This window comes from Lepus europaeus, chromosome 12, assembly GCF_033115175.1.
Source record: "Lepus europaeus isolate LE1 chromosome 12, mLepTim1.pri, whole genome shotgun sequence".
In the NCBI taxonomy this organism is placed as follows: Eukaryota; Metazoa; Chordata; class Mammalia; order Lagomorpha; family Leporidae; genus Lepus; species Lepus europaeus.
The window spans coordinates 19,984,732-20,009,129 of record NC_084838.1 but is presented as its reverse complement, the minus strand read 5'-3'; the positions used below and the strand labels follow the sequence as shown (position 1 = coordinate 20,009,129).

Here is a 24,398-nt window from a genome sequence, read left to right as displayed (position 1 = left end):
GGTGATGACTGGGGCTGGTGTTGTGGCGTAGCAGGTAGAATCACTGCCTGCAATGCCAGCATCCCATATGGGCTCCGGTTGGGGTCCTGGCTGCTCCACTTCCAATCCAGCTCCCTGCTGGGAAAAGCAGTGAATTCCCAAGATACTTGGGTTTCTGCCACCCACGTCCAAAACCTGGATAAAGCTCCTGGTTCCTGGCTTTGGCTTGGCTCAGCCCTAGCCACTGTGACCACCTGGGGAGTGAACCAGCAGGTAGAAGAGCTCTCTCTCTCTCTCTCTCTCTTTCTCTCTCTCTGTAACTCTTTCAAATAAATGAATAAATCTTAAAAAATAATACGGTGGTGACGAGAACTGCCTCTCCAGGCTCATCGGGGTGATGGCAGCACCTGGGGCACCACCATGGCTTCATCGGCGGTAACTGCTGTGCTATCAGGATGGTTCCCCTGAGGGCGCTGAGCAGGAGCCACTTTCTCTGAACGTAGGCACTGTGCGGGATTCTCCCCTCTGTCTCTTGCAGCAGAACTGGCTCCAGACACTCAGCTATGGGAAACGGGCCATCTCCTAACTTGGGCCATACCTTGAGCTGGTTCCGGGGCGTGAGCTGGCCTGCCTGCATCAGCCCTTCGAAGGAGTCCACCTGGACATCAGAGGGGAAGGCAAAAGGCTCCATTAATGCAGAACCTGAAGACGAACCTTGCACAGCCCCCACCCTCAGCCACATTCCTGCTTTGGCACAAACCGCTGCGTCTGGCCTTGGAAGACAGGCTTTCTCCCATACGCAGATTCCACTGCTGGCCTCAGCCGGAGCAGCCTTGGGAAAAACCCCAGTGGAATGTGCAGGCATTCACAGACAACAAAGTACACTTATGCATGTGTATGAAGACCTGCACGCCAGGATACGGCTGTGTGTGTTTGGGAGGGTGGGGGACAGGGGAGCAGGAAACAGCCTAAATGCCTGTCCACGGAACAGCAGGTACTTGTGGATGCTCTGCTGTGTAAGTACCCCCTAGACCTGTTTTTCAGGGTCAAAGCCAGGTACATGGTTTGCTACCATTTGTATCAAATACATAGGGAATCACAAAGGAAGGCGCGAATGCCGTTTCCTGTACGATTATCCTTTGGTATGCATAGGGGATTGGTTCTAGGACCTCTCTCTACCCCAAGGACACCAAGTCCCTTATGGAAATGGCGTAGCTGGGCCTGGTGTCGCAGCCAGTTAGGCCACCGCTTGCTATAGCAGCATCCACTATCAGAGCACTGGTTCAAGGCCTGGCTGCTCTGCTGCTGACTCCGCTCCCTGCCAATGTCCCTGGGAAGGTGGTAGAGGATGGCTTAAGTGCTTGGGCCCCTGCTACCCATGTGAGAGACCCAGGTTGTGTTCCTATCTCCTGGCTTTGGCCTGGTCCAGCCCAGCTGCTGCAGTCATGTGGGGAATGAACCAGTGGGTGGAAGACACGTTTCTTTCTGTCTCTGTCCCTTTCTCTGTCATTCTGCCTTTCAAAACTAAATCTTCAAAAAAAAAAATGGCTTGCATTTGTACATGACCCATATAGACCTCTCATATATTTTAAGTCATCTCTAGAGTACTTATAATATCTAATACAATGTAAGCAGTCATTCTAATGTACTGTTTAGGAATAACGACAAGGAAAAAAAAAGCCTGACCATTTCTAGTACAGACACAGCTTTCTAAAAAAATATTTTTGATCCGTGGTTGGTTGCATGCATGGATGCAGAGGCCATGGAAATGGAGGGCGGGCTGCAGATGCCAGACTATTTCTAGGAGGACTCTGGGGGTAAAACACTGATTGTTCCTGGGGATGAGCCCTGGGCAGCTGGCAGACAGGGACAGGAGGGGGATTTTCTATGGTATGGCCTTTGTGTCCACTGAACTGGAACCATGTGATTTCAGAATAAGTAAATACCCCAAAATCCATATTCCAATTTGGGGCATTGACCGATTTGAGGTACAACACAGCATACACGCCATCGCTTCTGTGAGTGTGCGTGTGTGCCCTGCAGAGGTTCTCATGGGTAGGAGGAAAGTCTGACTTTTCACTACAAATGCCCTTGGCACTGTGTGATGGTCTTTGTCACATGCGTCTTTTGCCTTTCTAAAAAATTCTTGGTTTTTTTTTTTTAAGATTTATTTATTTATTTGAAAGGCAGAGTTACAGAGAGGCTGAGGCAGAGAGAGAGAGAGAGAGAGTCTTCCATCCACTGGTTCACTCCCCAAGTGGCACAATGGCCGGAGCTGCCTCAATCTGAAGCCAGGAGCCAGGAGCTTCTTCCGGTCTCCTAGCTTTGGCCTGACCCAGCTCCAAATGTTGCAGTTATCTGTGGAGTGACTGGGGCCATCTTCCACTGCTTTCCCAGGCCATAGCAGAGAGCTAGATTGGAAGTGGAGCAACCGAGATTCGAACTGGTGCCCCTATGGGATGTCAGTGCTGCAGGTGGCGGCTTTACCCGCTACGCCACAGCGCTGGCCCCTCTAAAAAATTCTTAATTAAAAAACAGGCAAGGACCAATTTTTTAAAATCTAATTTACTTCCCTAACATAAAGTGATTGGCTCTCAAATAAATAAATAATTGAAAAGGAAATCAGGAAAAGGAATGTCCATGCTATCCTAACCTGGATTAAAACCCTTGGAAACCTCATGGTGAGGGTGAGGGAAAGGCATCAGAGAGAAAAACACAAATGCTGAATGAATCCACTGACGCAGCCATGAAGACAGGAAGTAGGTGAGCAGCTGGCAGGGGCTGGGGAAGCGGAGTGGGGTGGGACATAAACCATCCGGGGTTTTTCCCTGGGTGATGAAGAGGTTATAGAACTGGGTGTGGGGGCCAGTGTTGGGGCGTGGTGAGCTGAGCTGCTGCCCACGACACCAGCAATCCCATATCAAGCACCGCTTCAAGTCCTAGCTGTGGTGCTTCTGCTCTACTCCCTGCTAACGCACCCGGAAGGCAGTGGGTAGTGGCTCAAGTACTTGGGCCCCTGCTACCTAGGTGGGAGACCGGGATAGAGTTCTGGGACCCTGGCTTCAGACCAGCCCAGCCCTGGCTGTTGAAGCCATCTGGGGCGTGAAGCAGCAGGTAGATGATCTTTCTCACTCTGCCTTTCAAATAAATAAAGAAGTCTTTTTAAAAAACCTGATTATGATGATAGCTGTACAACTGTGAATATAGTAAAAGCCACCGAAATACACATTTCAAATGAGTGAATTGTATGGTATGTGAATTACAGCTCAACATAGTTGATACCAAAAAGAGAAGCAAAGCATGGTGGAGCTCTCTGAAGGAATTGCACCATGGACATGGTGGTGCACGTAACAGTTGCATTTCCCTTTTTGCATTGGCAACTAAGAAACTCAAAGGCCAGTGCGTGAGTGCGGTCCCAGAGATCACTGTGTTGGCTCACTTCACACTAAGTTTAGTTCTTCTGCCTTTACTTCCCCCGCCCTAGTTTCTTCACTTCTGCTTTCAGAAAGCAGCAAAACATAATATTTGTCCAAGCTGCTTTAGGGCACGTTTGTAACAAGCCCAAGAGTGCAGATGTAAACAGGCCTGCCCACAATTTACAGTCACTTGGAACTGTTTGATGAAAATGCCCCGGTCCGGGGCCGGTGCTGGGGCGCAGTAGGGTAAGCCTCTGCCTGCAGCACTGGTATCCCAGATGGGTGCCGGTTTGTGTCCTGGCTGCTCCGCTTCTGATCCAGTTTCCTGCTAATGCCCTGGAAAACAGTGGAAGATGGCTTAAGTGCTTGGGGCCCTTGCACCAGCATGGGAGACTCAGAAGAAACTCCTGGCTCCTGGCTTCAGATCAGCCCAGTTCTGGCCTGTGTGGATGGAAGACCTTTCTCTCTGTTTGTCTACAACTCTGCCTCTCAAATAAATAAATACAATCTTAAAAAAGAAAGCAAAGAGCACGCCACACCCTGTGAGAAGTGACGGAGAACTGACTTCCACACTGACAGGAAGTGAGAAAGTGAGGTGACTCATCCTGGAGGGGACAGGCAGCGTGGAGGTCCCTCTTCCAGAATCCTGGAAAGGCCGAGCCTCCCAGGAGGCCAAACGGGAGAGCATTTCAAGCCCAGCTGAAGGATTTTTTTTTTTTTTTTTTTTTTTTTTTTTTTTGACAGGCAGAGTGGATAGTGAGAGAGAGACAGAGAGAAAGGTCTTCCTTTTTGCCGTTGGTTCACCCTCCAATGGCTGCCGCGGTAGGCACCGTGCTGATCCGATGGCAGGAGCCAGGTGCTTATCCTGGTCTCCCATGGGGTGCAGGGCCCAAGCACTTGGGCCATCCTCCACTGGCCTCCCTGGCCACAGCAGAGAGCTGGCCTAGAAGAGGGGCAACCGGGACAGGATCGGTGCCCCGACCGGGACTAGAACCCGGTGTGCCGGCGCCGCAAGGCGGAGGATTAGCCTAGTGAGCCGCGGCGCCGGCTCAGCTGAAGGATTTCTGATGAGACCAAAAAGGGGGCAAAACCCAGCAGGGGGCTGCGTGGAAACAACCAGCGGGAGGGTCACGTTTTCCAGATGGCCACGTACACTCGGCGCAGACAGAGCACACAGGGGACTCGTGGGCGGTTTCAGAGGTCCTGCCCTCTGCAGGTGAGCTCGGTCCTGCCAGGGTGCACCTGTGGTTCCACTCACCTGGGCCAGAATCCGATGGGCCTGAGAAGCCAGTGTCTCGGTCCACTCCGCAGAGGGCTGCTCTGGGGCGATGGCCTGGTCTTCTGGGAGCCAGCCCGGGGTGGGCAGGCTGGGGGGCGAGGGGGTAGCCAGGTCTCCTTGAGCCATTGGCCACCCTGGAACACACAAGACAGCTGTTGTGGAGGTTCCAGGCTTAGCTGTCTTGCATGCGTGAAGAACGAGGTGCAGATGTGCCCTGGTTGGCACAGCTGGAAGGAGTGGAGCCACGCCAGGCCTCTGGGTTCCCAGTAAATAGGGTGGGCCCTAACTCAGGAGATGTGGGTTCAAGTGCCCACCCCTCCCTAACACAGCTACGTGACCTTCACCGTGTCCTCACCTCTCTGAGCCCTGGTCTCCGTGACTGTCACTGGGCAGCAATGGTGCCCATCTCACCAGGCTGACACCCCAGTGCAGGCCCTGGCCCCTGTGTGGACTCTCCAAGGCCGAGTGTCTTTGTTGTGCAACTCACTCAAGATGGCTAAGATGCCACACTTGCCAGATCTCCATGTGACCCCAGGTCAGAGGGCTCAGGGAGGGGCCTCGCCTAGCTCCGTCCCCTGCCCGTAGCTAGTGCTGTCCCCAGGGTGAACCAAGGCCCCCCAGGGCAGATGCACAGGCAGAAGGTGCCCCCAGACACACACCCCTCCCAGACTCACCTGAGGCCTCCGAGCTCTGGGGGTCCGTGGCGGGGGCTGGCCACCACTGTGCTGAGCGGGGCTGCGGAATGGTGAAGGACAAGGCCTGGGCCCCCTGCACCGGCCTCCCCTTGTGCTGGGTGCTGTGGCTGGGCTGGGGCGGGTCCCAGTACAGGTTCACCTGTGTGGAAGAGGAAAGGCAGGCAGGGCCTAGTCAGAGGTGGGCACACGCCACCCAAAAGGCCACAGCGCCACCTCCACTAGGGAGCTCAGCAAACACGCGGGCAACTACCCCGTCCCAGGGCCCGTGGGTGGGAGCCAACCTGAAGGGGAGGCAGGGCAGGGGCTGTCATCCCTATTTTATAGACGAAGAAACTGAGACTCAGAGAGCTTACAGCACCTACTCAACATCTCCAGCTGGGGACCTGATTCAGCCTCAAAATCTACAGTTTGGGGGCTAGCACTGTGGTGTAGCAGGTAAAGCCGTCACCTGCAGTGTCGGCATCCCATATGGGCGCCGGTTTTAGTCCCAGCTGCTCCACTTTGATCCAGCTCTCTGCTATGGCCTGGGAAAGCAGTAGAAGATGCCCCAAGTCCTTGGGCCGCTGCACCCGTGTGGGAGACCTGGACGAAGTTCCTGACTCCTAGCTTCGGATCAGCCCAGCTCTGGCTGTTGTGGCCAACTGGGGAGTGAACCAGTGGATGGAAGACCTCTCTCTCTCCCTCTGCCTCTCCTTCTCTCTCTGTGTAACTCTACCTCTCAAGTAAATAAATAAAAATCTTAAAAAAAAAAATCTACAGTTGGCCAATGACTTCTACTAACAATAATGGTTACAATATAATTATAACAGAATGACTATATAACACTCAACACACAATTATTAATCTTAATGAAACTGTAAACATTTCCAACCATTTTTATCATATTGGTAATATTGTAATATAATATCGATAATAGCAACTAATGGATGAATGAGCCACCCAGTAAACCAACAAATCCCTCCCTCCCTGGTAGCAAAGCTCCATCATTTGAGGATGGATTTTTTTTTTTTAAAGTTACTTATTTATTTATTTGAAAGGCAGAGTTATATATAGAGAGAGGTAGAGACAGAGAGAGATTCTCTATCTGGTGGTTTACTCCCCAAATGACTGCAACAGTTGGGACTGGCCCAGGTCAAAGCTGGGAGCCTGGAACTCCACCCGGTTCTCCCATCTCGGTGGCAGGGCCCCAAGCATGTGGGCCATCTTCCGCCGCTTTCTCAGGTGCACTAGCAGGAAGCTGGATCAGAAGTGGAGCAGCAGGAACTCCAACTGGAGCTCATGTTGGATGCAGGTGCTGGGGGCAGTGGCTTAACCCAATGTACCACAACGCAGGCACCCAGGGAATGGACTTAATTTGTCAAACAGCCCAGGTTGGGAGGGAGAAGTCTGGAGTCAGGCAGATGACCAGGAAAGACCCTTTGGAGCTCACGCGGGGAGGCTGGCTTGGAGCTGAGCTTACAGAGTGATGGTCTGGGGTTGTGGCTGAGGCTTAGTGGGCACAGCCATGGCTATGGGTTGATGTTTCCACACGGCAGAAGCACAGGTGAGGAGTGGCGACAGACGGATGGCCCACAGAGGTGGAAATATTCACAACCTGGCCCTTCGCAGACAAAGCTTGCCAAGCCTGGCTCAGCATCCAGGCTCAGCTGGCCAGGGTTCATGTCCAGGCTCTGCCACTGCACACCTCTGAGTCCTAGGCTAGCTGACTTATTTATCATTAGCTGTCTGCTGGTCTACTTCCCAAATGCCTGGGCTGGGCCAGGCCGAGGTCAAGAGCTGGGAACTCAATCCAGGTCTCCCAGGTGGGTGGCAGGAACCCACTGCTGCCTCCCAGGGTCCCCATTAGCAGGAGGCTGGAGTCAGGAGCCAGAGCCCAGGCACTTCAATATGCAACAGGGGCGTCTTAATCGCTAGGCCAAACGCTTGTCCCGGAGCAGCTGATCTGGCTAACCTCTGTGTGCACAAGGTAAATGCTCAGTAAATCTCAGCTGCAAACTCCGCATTCATCACCATCATCACCATCATTACTATTACCAGCACCAATATCTCTGCGGCCAGCGCCATCCTCACCATCACCATTTACACAGCCACCACGGAGTCCGTGGTACCTCGGTGGGACCTGCCCCTCAGGGTGTCAGGTGGATCCTCTTAACTATCCCCTACAGCCCCGAGGTGGGGAATGGGCAGCTTAGGGTGGGCCTGCTGGAGGCGGCTCCCTGGCACCTGGCCAAGCAGCACCTCCTGTTCAAGCTGCGCTCTGATTCCCAGCTGTGGCAGAAAACCCTACCCCGGCACGCCCAGGCCTCCGCTGCCTCCCCCTCTCAGGCCCAGCCTGGCTAGATGAGAACAAAGCTGGATTTTAATAATCCCCCCACCATCTGCTCTGAGGCCTGCCTGCTCGTGGGGCTTGCCACCAGCATCCTTTCCCCAAGAGGTGACCTGAATCCTGGGGAGCCTTCCTCAGCCCTCCTAGGGCCCAGGTGGGGAACACCAGGAAACCCGCAGCTCCCAGGCCAGGCTGGGCCTGGGGAAGCCCCTTTGTTGGAGGAATCCAGGAGGGGGTTGGAGCAGAGAGGCCCAAAGCCTGCAGCTGTCCAGGAAGTGAGATGGGGCGGGGTTTCGGGTGGCAACTGCCCAGTGAGGATGGGGCCTGGCCTCCCAAGACCTGTCTCCTGGACACAGCCAGACCCACCCCAGGGAGCTGGGGGGTCCCCTCTGAAGCCAGAGTGTTCCCAGCGGTACTCCCTGAGGGAGACATTGGCAAGCTGGTGGGTCAGGGAGTGTGGGGAACAAAGGGTTAAGCAGATGACTGTTCTCTGCACAGATGGATTTCTCACAGCCTTCAGAATGCTAATGGCCTTGATGAATGGGGCGGGAGGGGCAGGGTGGGGGGAGCAGGAGTCCTTCCCCCAGCTCCTTTGAACACAGGAACTCCCACCCCCACCCCCACGGGGGCATCTGGACCAGCCAGCAGCCATCAGAACACACTTTGGAAAAGATGGCTTTGATTCCCCGTCCGACCCAGCAAATCTTTCTGGGGTAATATTTGGTCACCTCAGCCCTTCTGCAGGCCCCTAAAGCCCAGACGGGGGACAGGGCTGGGTAGAGGTGGCAACAGGACAGTGAGATCACCATGCATGTTGGCCTGAGGCCACGTAAAGAACAGAGCCCACCACTGATGCCCGACTCGCCAGGCTCCCTGCCCCACGCCTCCCAGCTGCCCAGCCCAGCAGCTCCAGATCCATTGGGGCCAGTTACTTAGCCTGTCCGTGCCTCAGCTTCCCCAGCTGTAGATGACTCGGGAGAACCGGCAACAAGCATCACCCACTCCTGTTCTTAGGATTTCCATGCCAGTGCTTGCCCACTGGTGCTGGAGTCAGGCAGATGGGGGCTTAAGTCCCAACTTGCCCCTAACACCAGCTGTGATGTGCCATGTTGAGCAAACCACTTCACCTGGCTGGGCCACAGTTGAGAGGATTGGATGCAAAGACCCTAAGCCTGGGGCTTGGCCCTCTGAGTGGCTTAGGAATGTCCATCTCCTTCCCATGGATCCTCACCTGCTGCTGCCCTCCTACCTGCTGGGCCTGGCCGCCCCCACTCTGGCTCCCTCCCACACAGGTTCAGGCTCCCCACAGGGGCTCTGAGCATAGCTAAGGGGCTTGGCAGGTCCCGGCAGGACAGGACTGTCTCGTGTCCTGAGCTCCCTGACCAGGGCTCTGAGCGGGACACTATCCCGGGGTCTCCCGCACCGAGGTGTCCAGGGCCCACCCCAGGCAGAGGGCAGAACCACAGCTGGCCGAGACCACCCTGGACCTGGGGTTCTGTTTTCTCCTCTGCATGCTGGGACACAGCGCCGCCCCCTAGAGACTCCCCAGGGGCAGCTGGGAGATGGGGGAGAGGAGGCCCTGCCTCTGGACTGTGCCCAGCCTCGTCCTGAGGGCACCTGCAGGCCACAGAATCATCTTTCCAGAAAAGCAGGAGAAGGGAGCTGAGCCCTTCCCAGCCTCTCCTACCTTCCCTCCCGTGACCCCTCACACTCAAGCCGGGTCTGGGTTCCAGCCGGGCCAGGGTGAGAAGGGCTCTGTGTCCCCCTGGTCAGGGGAGCGGCTACAAGGGGGAGACCCCACAGTTGTGTTCCCCACGTCCACCCTGCCCAGCTGTTCCTTACCCTGGACACCCTGGGCACGCAATGGCATTGCAACTCTCAAGTTTCCTAACTGCACGGACCTGCATGTGCCAGGTGTGTGGCCTCCATAGACACTGACCCTCTCCCTGGACCACCCCGTGACCTGTGGCAGCCTCCAGCCCCACTGGGACCCCAGGTTCTCTATTTGCAAAGTGGGAGAGCCAGGTGCCTTCTTGGGCCTTCCAGGAGTCCACAGGCCTGAACAGGTGGTTTCTCCGCAGAGGACGACCCCACCTCGGCGCCCGCTCTGATCCCTCTGGACGTAGCCCAGCTGCTCAGAGACCTGGAAGGAGTCTTAAGACATTGGCCTCCAGGAGGAGGGTGTGAATAATCCCCCCTTTTACAGATGTGTACGATGCTGGGGTGGCTGGGGACCAACTCCCGACCCCCTTCTGCTGTCTCGCCATGACCGCTGCTGCCCACGTGTCCCGGAAGTGCCTCTCAACACTGAGAGCAGCGTGGCAGGGGGTAGTGGTCCTGGTGCATGACAGGGCCAGGCCTCTGCAGGGGATGGGGGCTGAGTCTGGGGAGGGGGCATCTCTGCACCAATGCTGCCACCTGCCACCCCTCCTCCGCTGCCGCCTGATGGGGCCACAGGGGCTATGAGGAAAGCAGGAAGCCACGAGGGGCCACAACAGGTCCCACTTCCTGCCTCCCCCAGAAAAGCAGAAGGTGCAAATTCACAGCCTCCTGCAAAGCTGGTGGGGGCTGGGTGGCACGGGGAAGCTGGCCTGGGCGGGGGGGCATGCATTTCCCTCTACTCTATCTAGGCCACACTTGGGTCAGGGGCCTGGGGAGAGGCTGTGGGTGGAGACAGGAGACGGAGAAAGGCCAAGATGTGATCCAGGAAGAATCAGGCCAGGAACCAAGCACCAGAAGCTGAGCAGACTATTTCGGCTACCGCCTTGAGGCTCAGAGAGCCCAAGTGACTGCCTTAAGGTTGCCCAGCTGGTTAGTAACGGCGGCGGGAGCCAAGCACAGGTGGGCTTACTCCGGAGCCCATCTAGAAGGAAACAGCTTCCTGTGATAGTCTGCACTCTGGCATTCAAGGATTTCAAGGCTCATCAGCGGCAAGGAAGACTGAGCCCAGACAGAGCAAGGCCAATGCATGGGGTTCCACCATCTCCAGGGTCTCAGAGGGCGCAGGAGGCACTGGCCTCCTCAGGGGCTGCGGGCCCTCCCCCAGCCTCGTACCTTGGCCCCGAGGCGCAGCTGGTCGATGGTGTTCTCGGCCTCTGCATACTTGGTGAGTAGCTTGTGGTAGTCCTCCTGTGGAAAGAGGGCTGCACGGTCACCGCCCCGGCACACAGCACCCGGCTCTGCAGGTGCAGCCCTGTCCGTGAGGCTTCTGGGTTCTTCCGAGCAGGCAGCCTCAGGTCCAGTGCGCTACTGACCCCCATGTCCACATCCCGCACACCAGGCAGCACGGGGGGCGCCGCCGTTCCCACCACTGAGTCCGGCACTCGGGGCTCAGGCTGCTGCTACTCCCTCACTCGTGCAGGTTCCCTGCCCACCTGTGGGGAAGGCCACACACAACCCCCCCCCCCAGCGCTGTGGTCATGCGTGCTTAAGGTCCGGCTGAGAGACTCCTCCTCCAAGAGTCCTTTGGGAGAGCAGAGCGTGACTTCAAAGCCATGGTCCCTGTGTCTCAGAACTCGCCTTCGACACTCGTCACTGGACCCCTTCGCGAGGGAAATGACCCAGGGCTCTGAAAACAAGTAACTAAAAGGGCAGAATCTAGCTTTGCTCTACTCTTTCCCATTCCAACAGGACCTTGGTGACTCCACAGCTGCCGAGGGCAATTTCTGCTGCTCCAAAGAGTCCCACCAATGACTGCAGCACCACCATTTAAGTCACCCCCAGAGAAGGGCTGGATCAAGACACAGCAGCAGGGGCTGCGGGCATCTTAACAGGTGTCCTAGGCTCTGAAGACAGCAGACAGCCACGGGCGATGTGGCCTGGCCCCACAGAGGTCACAGCCTGGAGCAGCACCAGTCACCCAAGCAGGTGCCCGCGACCTGGAAAAGCCGCTCCCTCTAAACCTGCCAGTGACTGGAGAAAGGGAAGGCAGTGGACACGGGCAGAGATGTCTCGAGTGGTGACAGCAAAGCCCAGGACAGGAGGTGGACAGCTGGGCTCCTCGATGGGAAACTACGAGCAAGAAGGGAGAGGCAAGGAGAGATTTCTGGGTGAACAGAGACTTGACAACAAAATGCAAAACCAGGAACAGCAACAGGGGGAGGAGAGACTTGAAAAGCACACGGACCCACTGCACTCTACGGGATTCGGAGTCCAACAGGCTGCAGGAAGTCACCTACGAGACACAGGGACAGACTTGGGTGCATTTGATAATACTAAGAGGGTGGTGTTGACTTTTAGGTGTGATAACAGGTTTTGAAATGGCTATTGTCTCTGGACTTTGATGCACTGAATATGTTTGGGTAAACTGATGGGATGCCTGAAGTGGGGTACAGGTCAGGCCACAAGTCCAGGAGTTGCCAACAGTGGACACTGGGTGCATGGAGTTCAGTACATCACTTGCTCTCATGTACATGTTTGACTTTTTTTTTTTTTTTTAATCTAAGGTGAAAATAAACAAGAAACATTAAGTACAAGCACAGCTGTTTTTGAGCAAAGGGCTGGGGGCTCAAACCTCCTTCTGCCAGCAGAGGGCTCCTGGCTCAGACCCGATGCCTCCCACCCAACCTGCTCCATTCCAGGCCAACAGGTACCTTGGCAACACCTAAGGACCTGAGCCCAGCTTACCTGCAGCTGGTGGACTAGTTCAGTGGCTTGTTCTGGTGTCTGAAACTCTTGGGGTACCCTGGTGATGGGGTGGGCTGGAGGGGGGTCCTTCACCAGGGAGGCTTCTCCGCTGCTCAGCAGGACCTCTCGCACAATCTCTGCCGGGGACTTGAAGATCAGGGGCCTGGCAGGGCCCTGAGGCTGCCCTTTGTGGCTCCTGGACTTGGGGGGGCGGTAGCTTTCATCTTTGGGGAACTTCACCCGGGGCCCCACCTTGGAGAAATCAGGGAGTGGGTAGTTCAGCCGCCCCCGGCCATACATGGGGACATCAGAAGACGAGTGGCTGGCCAGAGTGGCTCCCTGCTTGGGCGGCATCTTATTCTTCTGGGCTGGCCTAGGCCGAGGATTCATGGGGCTGATGGAGCCGGTGAATCGGGAAGGGAGTGGTTTCGGGGATGTCTTTGTCCGCTTCCAGGTCTGGTCCTCCGGCTGAGGGCAGGAGACGCCAATGGTGTCTTTGCTCCATCTGCCTGCAGCGCACCCGGAGCGCTGGGCTGGGGCCGCTGTGTCCTGGAATTCTGTGGGGGTCACCGGGACAACGGTGCTTCCAGTTCTGACATCTGGGTTTAGGGGGTGGTTGCTGGGGTTCAGTGGCAAGGTTTCCTCCAGGGCGGGGGCCCCGGGGACATCGAGGTCTCCTTCCCAGGGAGAATCAAGACTGTCACTAAGGTGGCCAAGGCTCACAGTTCCACTGCTCCAGGACCTTGCTGAGTTGTCCTCAGAATGTTCTGGAAGTCTGTTTCCACTGCCTTGTCTGCCAGAGGCCGTCCAGCCTCTGGCCTGAGCCTGGCCCAGGGCCACAAGGCAGGTGTCTCCATTGCCCTCCGAGCCGGGACCAGCGTCCTCCTCCAGTGGCGGGGAGCTCTCCCCTCCCTCCTCAGCCTCGGCACTTGCAAGGGGCTCATCTGGCTCTTCTTGGGTCATGTCCAAATGCGGGTCTGCCGGGGGCAGCCAGCCAAGAGGCAAGGTGGAGGCAGCTGGGCTGTCCACATCCTCGGCTCCAGTCTCTGGAAAGACAGGCCCCCTCGTTGCTTAGTCAGCAGGTGCCAGCCAGGTCCAGGCTCCCGGAAGGAAGCTCCCTGGCTTCCACGTTGGGGTGGCAAGAAACCCACTGAGCCCCTAGATGGCCCAGGAATCCTCTGACAGCTCCTTGGAGGGCCTCAGAGGTCCTCCAAACTCCAACCTGGCTGCCCTCCAGTGTCTCCTGTCTCATCACATGCCAAGGCCATCCTACCTAGTTACTGGCCAGAGGCCTGGGTGACACCTTGGCCATCTTTGACTCCACCCTCTCAACTTCCTCCATCCAGAATGTCATCAGGTGCTGCCACATCCACTCCTGCTCTAAGCCAGCACCCGTCTCACTTGCCTGGACTGCTGCAGTGGCCCCCTAACCCTCCCCTCAATCCTGCCCTTGCCCCTACTCTGGGAATGGAACCTCATCAAAATCTTCCTGCTGTCCCTAGGACAACAGCAGAGCGCTCGCTCTGGGCGCGGGGGCCTGTGCCACCTCAGTTCCCACCGGCTCTCCTGCCCGTCAGTCTCTCCCTGCTCCCATTCCCTCCCCACGGGAACTGTGCCCAGGCTCAGCTTCTGCTGGAGCTGTTCTCTCTCCTTCTCTTTGCCTCGTGGACCCTTGTTTGCCTTCCAGGGATTAGCTCAACCTTGAGCTCCTCAAAGAAGTCTACATCCTGGCTGGGTCCCACCCTCCCTGTGCCAGGGCCCTTGTGGGACTGGACACCTCTGCTTTGTCACACTTGTCACGGTGTCGGTTTTCCATGGATTCCTGCCACTACCTCCTTGATATCTGTCTCTCCTGCTCCACTGCAAGCTCCATGAGGGCAAGGAAGCTGTTTCTGTTCACTTTGCACACACAGAGTGGCTGCTCAGCCCTCTGCTGACCGACAGAAGGGAGGCGGGAAGGGGAGGAGGACAATGAGGTATCCCCAACAAAGGAGCGCTGTTTTACTTATTGCAGGATACGTGCCCAAGAAATATTCATCTGTCCATCGCCCCACGCACCGACCCACCCAGCCACTCGCTCATCCCTCACCCAGCCCTTCAGCACCCATCATCCATGCGGTCAATGTCTACTGAGCCCAGGCTCTGTCTTGGACCCCCTGTTGGCCTCTGGGACACAGCCAGAGATTCCTGAGACATAGTCTCAGTGCCACCAAGCCCAGCCTCTCTACTCCAGCCAGATGCACCTTTGCAGTGCCTCTAGGTCACTCTCTGCTCCCCCAGCTCTGCCCCCTCCCCTTGACTCCTCACATCCTCATGCCTCCTTCGGCAAGTCACCCCAGTTTACAGTGACACACCTGGAGGCCCGAGAGGCTGCATACCTTGCCAAAGATCACACGGCGGCTCAGAAGCCAGACCTCAGCCATGCAGGCAAGCTTGTCCCTGCCCCAGGCTGTCATGCAGGGGCGAGGGACAAGTCACCCACCTCCCTGGCAGTCCTGGGAACTTGGGGCTCGACCCCCCAGCTGGCAGAAGGTGGTGAGGCGGGAAGGAGAGAAGGCCAGGCCCTAGCCAGCCCTGGGCCTGGCACACAGCAAGGGTACAGGGCATGGCAGCAGCTGTTACATCACAGCAGGGGGTTACCATGTGACCCCAGTAAGAGGGGCCTCTGCCTGTCACCCCGTGCACCTGTCTCTGTTCCCTGATGGAGAGCTCGGAAGTAGTTGATCAGGAGGGTGAAACCCACCAGGGTCCTGCAACAGGGGCCTTCACAGCCTGACAGCGACAGCCACCACATCCCAAGGCCTTACTATTCTCAGTGGGTTGTTATTCCCATTTCATGGATGGGGAAACCAAGATTCAGAGAAGGCACTTGCCAGCAAAACCAGGAATTTAGCCTAAGTTGGACTTGATGGAAGGAGAACAGTTATTATAGAAGACAAGGAATATCAGATTCCCACTGATAAATTGGGATTTTAAAAAAATCTTTAAAATGGGCATGACTCCTGGACCAAGTGATTCAAATGACCCAAGATGCTATCAAATCAAGTGTGCATGCCAAGATGTGCTAATGACAGCTTCTTTGCATTACTTGCAATAGAAACTGAGATTTTTGCAATTCCCAGAAAGAGTTAAACAGCCCTGACAAACTGCAGAGGAGCCCCCCGGGGAACTGTGCAAGCACAGAACTGTAGGCCTGTGCAAGGCTATGTGATGACCCAGCACAGCACACACGCCCCTTAGGTGACAAAGCCAGTTACAGGTGGCCAGTGTTGTGGCGCCACAGGTTAAACTGCTGCCTGCATGGCTGGCGTCCTACACAAGCACTGGTTGGTGTCCCAGCTGCTTCACTTCCAATCCAGCTCCCTGCTAATGCACCTGGGAAAGCAGTGGATGATGGCCCATGTGTTTGGGCCCCTGAACCCATGTAGGAGACCTAGATGGAGCTGCTGGTTACCTGGCCCAGCCTTGGCCTTTGCGGCCATTTGGGGAGTGAACCAGCGGATGGAAGACCCCTCTCTCTGTCCTTCTCAGTCATGCTTCCTTCAAATATATATATATGTACATACACACACATATATGTATATATACATATACATATATGTATATATGTATGTACATATGTATGTGCATATATATGTATATGTGTATATATATGTGTGTGTGTATGTGTGTGTATATATATATATATATATATATATATATATATATGAGAAGAGGAGAAAGAGTGGGATCTTTCATCCGCTGGTTCACTCCCCAAATGTCCGCAAAGGCCAGGGCTGGGCCAGGCCAAAGCCAGCAACCAGGAGCTCCATCCACCCAGATCTCCCATGTGGATGAAGGGGCCCAAGCACTTGGGCCATCTTCCACTGCTTTCCCAGGTGCATTAGCAGGGAGCTGGATCAGAAGAGGAGCAGCCAGGACTTGAACTGGTACCATATGGGATGCTGGCCCTGCAGGCGGAGGCCAAGACTGCTTCGCCACAGTGCCAACCCCAAATAAATAAATCTTAAGAGAGAGAGAGAGAGAGAAAAAAAAAAAAAAGCCAGTTACAATGGGGTGTGCATAACACTGTCCCCTATTCACATTCTTATTTGCATATTTATGTCTAAGGGAGGGACAAGGGTCTGGAGCTGTTGTGGCTTAACAAGTAATCTGTGATATTATCTCTTTTTTACTTATGCTTTCTGATTTTTCTGCAATGAACAGTATGACCTGTATGACTTAAATCTCTCAAGATTGTAAATGACAGCTTTTACAGAATTTAGTGATGAATGCTGAGGCTCCCTCCATCTGCCTGCCAGAAGGTGGGACACCAGGGGACAGGACACCCCCGCAGGGGCCCGGGGAGGGCTCTCACCTTCTCCAGAAGACTCCCCGGATGAGGAATCCTGACGTGTGCCTGGCCGCAGGTCTGGGCCCCACTTCGGGGGCAGCGGGTGCGGCTGGGCCAGGAGGAAGTCCTCCAAGAGCTCGGGGCTGGGGGCGCCGGGGAAGGGCTGCTCTTCTCCCCAGCCCCCTGGGCCACTTTTATCCGCACCCTTCTCCTCCGTGGCCCAGGCCCAGCGCCGCCGCCGGAGCCCCTGCCCCAGGCTGGGCTCAGCCCAGTGGGCCTGAGCCCCCGTGCTGGCCATCCAGGCCTGGCCTGGCCTTCACCTGGGCCACTTCATCCTCAGGAGACAGAGATGCCAGCCATCCCGCCTGTGGCCTGTTGGGGACACAAGAAAGACACCTCGTGAACCCCTGGGTCCTCGCCTTTATTCACAACAGGATGCTGGCAGCAGCACCACCGTACTCCCCGGGCCTGGCCCCACCCTCCTCAAGCTGTATGAGCTGGGGCGGTCCCTCTGTCTCCCTTTGAGTCATTCCTCTCTCCTGACAGCAGCTTGTAAAATGACTTGGGACCGGATGAGAAGGTCAGGGGCCAGGGCTCCAAGCCATGGCAACTGTCACTGGGTGCCCAGCTCTGTGTGTGCTCCCAGGACAGCTGGGAGCTCCGGAGGGACCTGAGAGACAACCAGGCACCTGCAACCCAGGTGGATGTGCTGGGGTGGCTCAGGGGCTGGGGCCCAGTGCAGCCTGGGGAGGTCAGGGAAGCCCCTGTTTAGAGGCCATGTCACACAGGGGTCTTTCCTGGTCTCTGCTGAGTAAGAAGCGATGCCAGCATCGCATCCCAGGGTGTGGGTTCAAGCCCTGGCTGCTCCACTTCCCATCCAACTCCCTGCTAATGCACCTGAGAAAGCACCGAAAGATGGCCCAAGTGCTTAGGACCCTGCTACCCACGTGGGAGACCAGTATGGAGTTCTTGGATCCTGGATTCAGCCTGGCCCGGTCCTGGATTTTGCAGCCATTTCGGGACTGAACCAGTACATGGAAGAACTCTTTCTCTGTCCTCTCCCTCCCCCCCTCTCTGTCAGTCTGCCTTTCAAATAAATAAATCTGGAAAAGTATTCCGATTGACAGTGGGAGAATGGTGAAGAGAGCATTTGAGCACCGGGAATAACTGGAAATAGGCGCTGTGACGAGTCCAGGTTGGCACACGGCTGCAGCAGCACTGTCCCCATAGCGCGCCGCGGTGGAAAGAATGGATACACAATGTGGGGCATCCACAGGCAACGTAACATTACTGAGCCACAAAGGAAGAAAAAGCACTGACGTCCCACACACGCTACCATGGGGCGAACCTCACAAACATCACGCTGACGGCAAGAAGCCAGACACACGGACAGCCGCGTCCCACGTGATGCCACGTATGCGACTATCCAGAGCAGGCAGCCCCACAGAGACAGACACTGCGCAGGCCGGCAGTTGCCAGGGCTGGGGAATGGGAGTGGGGAGTAACTACGGGGTTTCCTTTGTGGGCAGTGAGGATGCTTTGGAATTAGGTAGTGGTGATGGTTGCACAACATAGTGAATATACTAAATGCCACTGAATCATTTATTTTTTTTAAAGATTTATTTATTTGAAGGGCAGAGTTACAGAGAGGCAGAAGCATGGAGAGAGAGACAGAGAGAGAGAGAAAGGTCTTCCATCCACTGGTTCACTCCCCAGAGCTGCACTGATCTGAAGCCAGGAGCCAGGAGCTTCTTCCAGGTCTCCCATGTAGGTGCAGGTACCCAAGGACTTGGGTCATCTTTCACTGCTTTCCTAGACCATAACAGAGAGCTGGCTTGGAAGTGGAGCAACCAGGACTCCAACCGGCACCCAGGATGCCAGCACTACAGGCTGGGGCTTTACCTGCTACGCCACAGCCCCGGCCCCTCAATCATTTACTTTAAATAGTTAATTTTACGTTATGTGAGTTTCACTTCATTTTTAAAAATAAACGTAGGCCAGCATTGTGGCATAGCATGGGTTAAGCGATGTCAGCATCCCACATGGGCACCAGTTTGAGTCTCCGCTGCTCCACTTCCCATCCAGCTCCCTGCTGATACACCTCGGAAAGCAGTAGAAGATGGCCCAAGTCCTTGGGCCCTTGCACCCACATGGCAGACCTGGAAGAAGCTCGTGGCTCCTGGCTTTGGCCTGGCCCAGCCCCAGCTATTGTGGCCATGTGGGGAGTGAGCCAGGGTATGGAAGATTCTCTCTCTGTAACCCTGCCTGTCAAATAAATGAAATTGAAATCATTTTAAAGCACCCTAGGCGTGGTGGGCTGTGAGTTCAAAGGCCTGGGAGGGGGAGAGGCGAGCCCCTGGTTATTCTCCATTGGTGGTCTCCCAATGCTCGTGCCATGGGGTGGGGTCTGGGTGACACTGACAGCAGACAGTGTGCCCAGGACACCCAAAGCCAACAGCCAGGGTCACGGATGCCCGGGAGCTCCCAGGCCTGGAGGTCTCCAGGAACCAGAGCAGGAGGGGCCCCCAGGTCAGCCCTTACAAAGGCCTCCTTCTGCAGGCCGGAAGTCGCAGAGAGTGGATGGCCTTGCCCAGGGCCACACCCGGGTCTGGACAATCAGTCTCCAGGCCCACGTCTGGGACAAGCGGGGTAGAATCCAGGCCCTGAAGACAGACACGTCTGTGTTTGTGCTGCTGGCCTCGTGAGCGCTTGGATCCTGATCAGGAGCCTTGATGTGCTCAGTTGAGAAAAGTCAGCAGGCAACTATTTCTGGACACACAGTTCCCCAGGGACTGGTGCAGCCCTGGCAAGCCGGACTTCGCAGGGCTGCAGCAGGGACAGGGAGAGCATTCTTCCTCTGCTGCCTGCTACCCCTGCTCCACTGCTCTGGGACAGGGGCTCAGAACCCTCCCTCCTCTTGCCTTCACCCTGCCTTCCTCACTGCACCCCCCCCCCCAGTGCAGAGCCCCCAGATCACCCTCTGTATGCCCCCCACCCCCACCACATGTGGTGTGCCCACTGGATGCTGGCCTAGCTAGAAGTCTCCCCACCTCTCCTCCACCTGTCCTGGCAGGTGCGGGCTAGGGAGATCACAGGAAAGCTGTTTTTCAAATCACAAAACTGAAGTGCAGCATGGAGCTGGGACTTGGCCAAGACCACCCTGCTGGCCAGTGCCAGAGCAAGTTTTCCAAAAGTCCCAGTCAACTGGAATCCGGGGGCCTCCACACTGTTTTCAATCCTACAGTCCAGGATTCTCATACGATTACACGTCTTAGAGTGTTTCTAAATGTGAAAGTTTAAGAAGGTGCAATAGGGGCCGGTGCCGTGGCTCACTTGGTTAATCCTCTGCCTTCAGCGCCAGCATCCCATATGGGCACTGGGTTTTAGTCCCGGTTGCTCCTCTTCCAGTCCGGCTCTCTGCTGTGGCCCAGGAAGGCAGTGGAGGATGGCCCAAGTCCTTGGACCCCTGCACTTGCATGGGAGACCAGGAGAAGCACCTGGCTCCTGGCTTCGGATCGGCACAGCGCTGGCCGTGGTGGCCATTTGGGGGGTGAACCAACGGAAGGAAGACCTTTCTCTCTCTCTCTCTACATGTCAAAATTTAAAAAAAATAAAAAATAAAAAGAAGATGCAATAGAAAGTATTATAAACAGCAGTGCTAATCCTTGCTCCCCATACCCTCTGCAGGGCCTACACCTCTCCTAGGAACCCTGCCAGTGACCTCAGCTCCAGCAGGGCCAGCGCTGTGCTGCAGCAGGTTAAGCTGCCACTTGTAACACTGGCATCCCATAATCAGAGCACTGGTTCAAGTCCCAGCTGCTCCATTTCCAATTCGGCTGCCCGCTAGTGCACCTGGGAATGCATCAGAAGATGACCCAAGTGCTTGGGCCCTGCCACCAGGTGGGAGACCCAGACGGAGCTGCTGGCTCCTGCTTCAGCCTGGCCCAGCCCTGGCTGTTGTAGACATCTGGGGAGTGAACCAGCAGATGGAAGATCTCTTGATCTCTCTCCTTCTCTCTCTAATGCTCTGCCTTTCAAATAAATCTTAAAACCAATGCAAGACCGAAAAATTCCCTCTGCAAGCAGATTCCTGGATCTACCCACAGACAGCCTGACTCAGTGGCCCTGGAATCCGCACTGATGCAGCAGTTAAGATCCTGCTTGGGATGCCCGTGTCCCACGGCAGAGCGCCTGGGTTCCGGTCCTCGCTCCATCTCAGATCCAGCTTCCTGTTAATGCACACGCTGGGAGGCAGAAGTGATGGCTCAAGTGTGCAGGTCTCTGCCACCCGCGTGGGAGACCCTGGCTCTTGGCTTTGGTGGGCATTTGGGGAGTGAACTAGCAGATGGAAAATCCCTTTCTCCTTCTCTCCACCTTTCAAAGAAATAAAAATAAATACAGAAATATACAAAAAGACACAGGCATGGGAATCAGGAGCTGAGTGGAGGCACACCTTGGGCCCAGCCTCTGTCCTCCCTGCTGTGAAAGTATTTACCCCAGAGCCCCAGGCTCAGGGTCCTGCGGCTGGGGCAGGTGCTTCGGGTGAGCCGGTGCTGTTTGCTTTCTGACATCTCCACAGAGGAAGGCGCTGGGGGTGGTGTGTGGTTTTCTGACTTCTCAGGGCTTTTTCGTAGCCCTACCACAAAGCAGTCTACCCAATCACAGAGGCCCCTGCGTGCACAAAGAGGAACAGCCTGTCTCCTGGGATGACTCACTGGTCACACCAGTCTCACTGCAACCCGGGATGCTGCACGTCGCAGGCAACTGCGGTCACCGGCTGCAGTTCTGCGCTTACCCCTCCGGCCCCTCTACCTGTGCAACTTTCCTGAGCAAGGCCTCTGGTCTCCCATGCAAGCCATGGCAGCTGGGACCATTCAGTCGGTTAGTCAGTCAACAAACACACATTAATATCACCCACAGGACAACCTCACACTGGGAGGAAGCTGCAACAGAGCTACAGAGAATGGCTGGGCTGTAATTTCCCTCCTTGCAAACTAGAGAAACACCACCTGCCCTTGTGCCTGCAAGCGGGCATCACCCTGCCTGGGTGGGTGGGGAGGCAGGGGGTGGGGAGAGATGAACTTGGAGCCTCCTCGTTGACTTAGCACTGAGGCCACAGTGCTAAGTGCCAAGGAAACAAGACCGGGTGCCCACAGGTGCAAATTCATGTTACAAATCTAACGGTTTCCTACATCTGCCAGTCACTGCCTAAGACCCAAAGAACACAGAGCGGCATAGGGCATGGATGGGACCGAAAGGTTACTGAGAAGGAGGCCCTAGGGCAGGCCCGAGAGACCAGGAGGATTTGGGGGAGAAGAAAGGAGAAGGCATCCCAGGCAGGGGAGCGGCACAGGCAAAGGCACGGCGGTCTGAGAGTAAACTGAACTGAAGGAGAGCTGTGGGCAGCGGAGGGCAGGGGCCTCGGAGGCAGGGTTGTTGGGGCAGCCTGCGTTAGGGCCACGGGGTCTGGTGAAGGTTCCTGCCACGTGAGCTGGGTGCTTGACCCCAGGAGGACCAGCTTTAGGACTAAGTCCCCCTAGGGGCTGGGCTGCTGGGCTCAGGGTCCTTGCCATGGAGAAACTGGCCCCGTAAGGAAGTGCCAGCCACTGCCCCTCCCTCCCCCTTGTCGCCCTGACCAGCTCTCTCAACAGTCTCGAAGACCCCTGTGGTCTTCTTTCAGCTCCTAGGTGGCCTGGACTTCTGTTCCCACCACCCCGGAGAGAAGTGGGCTTCTCCAACCCCTCCCCTCCCACCCCACCCCCCAGGACCTGGGTGTGTGGCCCTGCCCACACAGCCGCACAGTCCCCCTCTGCTCTTGGCCACCCCATCCCCTCCAGCCAGGGCCATTCAGGGCACGGTTGGTCCTGCTCCCTTCCCACCCTCCAGGTGAGACACAGAGAAGTGGCGGCTCGCCCAAGACCCTGCAGCCAGGGAGTGTGGCCCAGGGATGCAAAGCCGAGTGCCCCAGACTTGGGGGTGGGGGAGAGGGAAGAAGAGGAAGGGAGATTCCCTCTCCCCCACACAGCAAGTAGCTGGGGCCTCCAAAAAGGCAGGGCTGTGGGCTCAACACTTCCCCCACCAGCTGGCAGGGCACAGACCCGCTGTTCTCCAGGGGTCCCTGGCAGCTGGGTAGATAGAAGCTGGCAGCCCCTTCTCGAACCCCAGGCCCCAGCCCGCTTGCTCCAGCACCCGGGGCTGAAATGAGAAGGGGATCTTTCCGGACTCACCATCCTGATCTCCTAGCTCCTCTCCCTCCCTGGGCACCCCTGCCCCATGCCTCCTGCTCCTGGTCCGTGCACATCTCTGAGCCCCCAAGCAACCAAGGGCCCTGCAGTGCCCAGCACAGACAGCAACCGCCACTTGCCCAAGTTCAGGAGAGATGAGAATCGGGGACTGCCAGCTGGCATCCCGAGGCTTGAGCAAATCCCCTAAAATCCACCGTTGTCCGGGGGACCAGGTTCCTGTAAGCTAGGCGAGAAGCGGAACAGCGGCTGCAGCTGCAACTTCCTGGCGGGGCTGGGCTGGGCTGGGCTGGGCTGGTCCGGCCTCGGGACAGGACGGTCTGCATAGGAAGGCGGCCTCTGTGTCCGGCCTGCCTCCCTGCCTCTGTTCAGTTCCCTTACCTCTCTCGGGCTGCTCCACCGCTGTCCTGCGGGCCCCGGCTCAGGAGACCAGCCTGGGAGGTCTTTGTTCCAAACCCGGGGAGCCCCCTGCTTCCATCGCGCCCTGGCCCGCCTCCAGGCCACTCTGCCAGCCCCAGCCCCGGCTCCCAGACGAGCATCGCTCAGCTCTCCCCGCCCCACCGCAGCCGCGGCAGGAAGCGCCAGGCCTGATTTCCTACAAGTGTTTGTCAGAAGGAGGGGGCTGCGGGCTTAACCCCTTGCAGGCTCCCTGCAGGCTCAGGGGAGCTTCCCAGCTACCCCCACTCAGGGAGCAGATGGGGACAGGGACGCCCTGGGAAGGTCAGAGGCTGGGCCAAGTTCACACAGCATGCTACTCTCCAGGGCCTCTTCAACCACAGGAGACTGTGGGCCAGGCTCCCTCCTTCAGCAGGGTCAGTGCCCATCAGCGCAATGGAGGCTCAGACACCATGCTTGTTCACACCCCTGCAGCTCTGGAGCTCTGACTGGTCTGCCAATGCCTGACCTGTCAGTCATCTCCCTGAGGCAGGCCTGCAGCTCCAGGCAGCGTGGAGGAGAGGGAATTTCACCCTTTGTTGTAAGTACCTCCAGGGACTCAGCACAGGACAGCAGACAGATTTCACCTAGTGGATCAGCTGCCTTTTCCCAAGGTCCCGTCACCCTGTTCATTCATTCATTCATTCATTCCTTCATTCATTCAGAGACAGGTCCTCTGAGCTGACACTGTGTGGCAGGTACCTTTCAGGGTGCTGGGAAGACTGCCAGTGCCCTCCTCGACTCTAAGGGAGCCCCAGACACTAAGCAAACAGGTGTGTCATCTGGGGGAGACAGGTGTGACCAAGACAGAGCAGGTGCAAGGGAGTGGGCATCCACACCCCATGCGACTGTGAGGGCACTGATGCCTGGGGCTCTCCCGAGACCAACCACATCAGTCCCTGGGCCTCAGTGACTTTGCAGGTGATGGGGGGTGTGGCCCAGGTAGGGGAACTTGTCGGGCTGAGAGTACGGGTTGGGGAGGAAGGTTATGAAACAGTTGGGAAGGTCCGTGTGAGGTGACATTCAAACAAGGGGGCCAGAAGCACGAGGGGGCACAAACGGGCACA

General features: G+C 56.5%; 1 protein-coding gene across 1 annotated transcript in view; it reads right to left on the bottom strand.

Moving 5' to 3' along the window:
- The window catches only part of AKNA (AT-hook transcription factor), a 56,537-nt gene that overhangs the window by 23,726 nt on the left and 8,413 nt on the right, over nucleotides 1-24,398 (bottom strand). The window contains exons 2-7 of the mRNA XM_062207701.1: nucleotides 16,679-17,026; nucleotides 12,322-13,367; nucleotides 10,750-10,824; nucleotides 5,349-5,508; nucleotides 4,654-4,808; nucleotides 578-637 (exon numbers count right to left, since the gene is read on the bottom strand). Of these exons, the coding sequence (XP_062063685.1) occupies nucleotides 578-637; nucleotides 4,654-4,808; nucleotides 5,349-5,508; nucleotides 10,750-10,824; nucleotides 12,322-13,367; nucleotides 16,679-16,952 (1,770 nt within the window). The 5' untranslated portion in view covers nucleotides 16,953-17,026. The remainder of the gene's footprint in view (nucleotides 1-577; nucleotides 638-4,653; nucleotides 4,809-5,348; nucleotides 5,509-10,749; nucleotides 10,825-12,321; nucleotides 13,368-16,678; nucleotides 17,027-24,398) is intronic.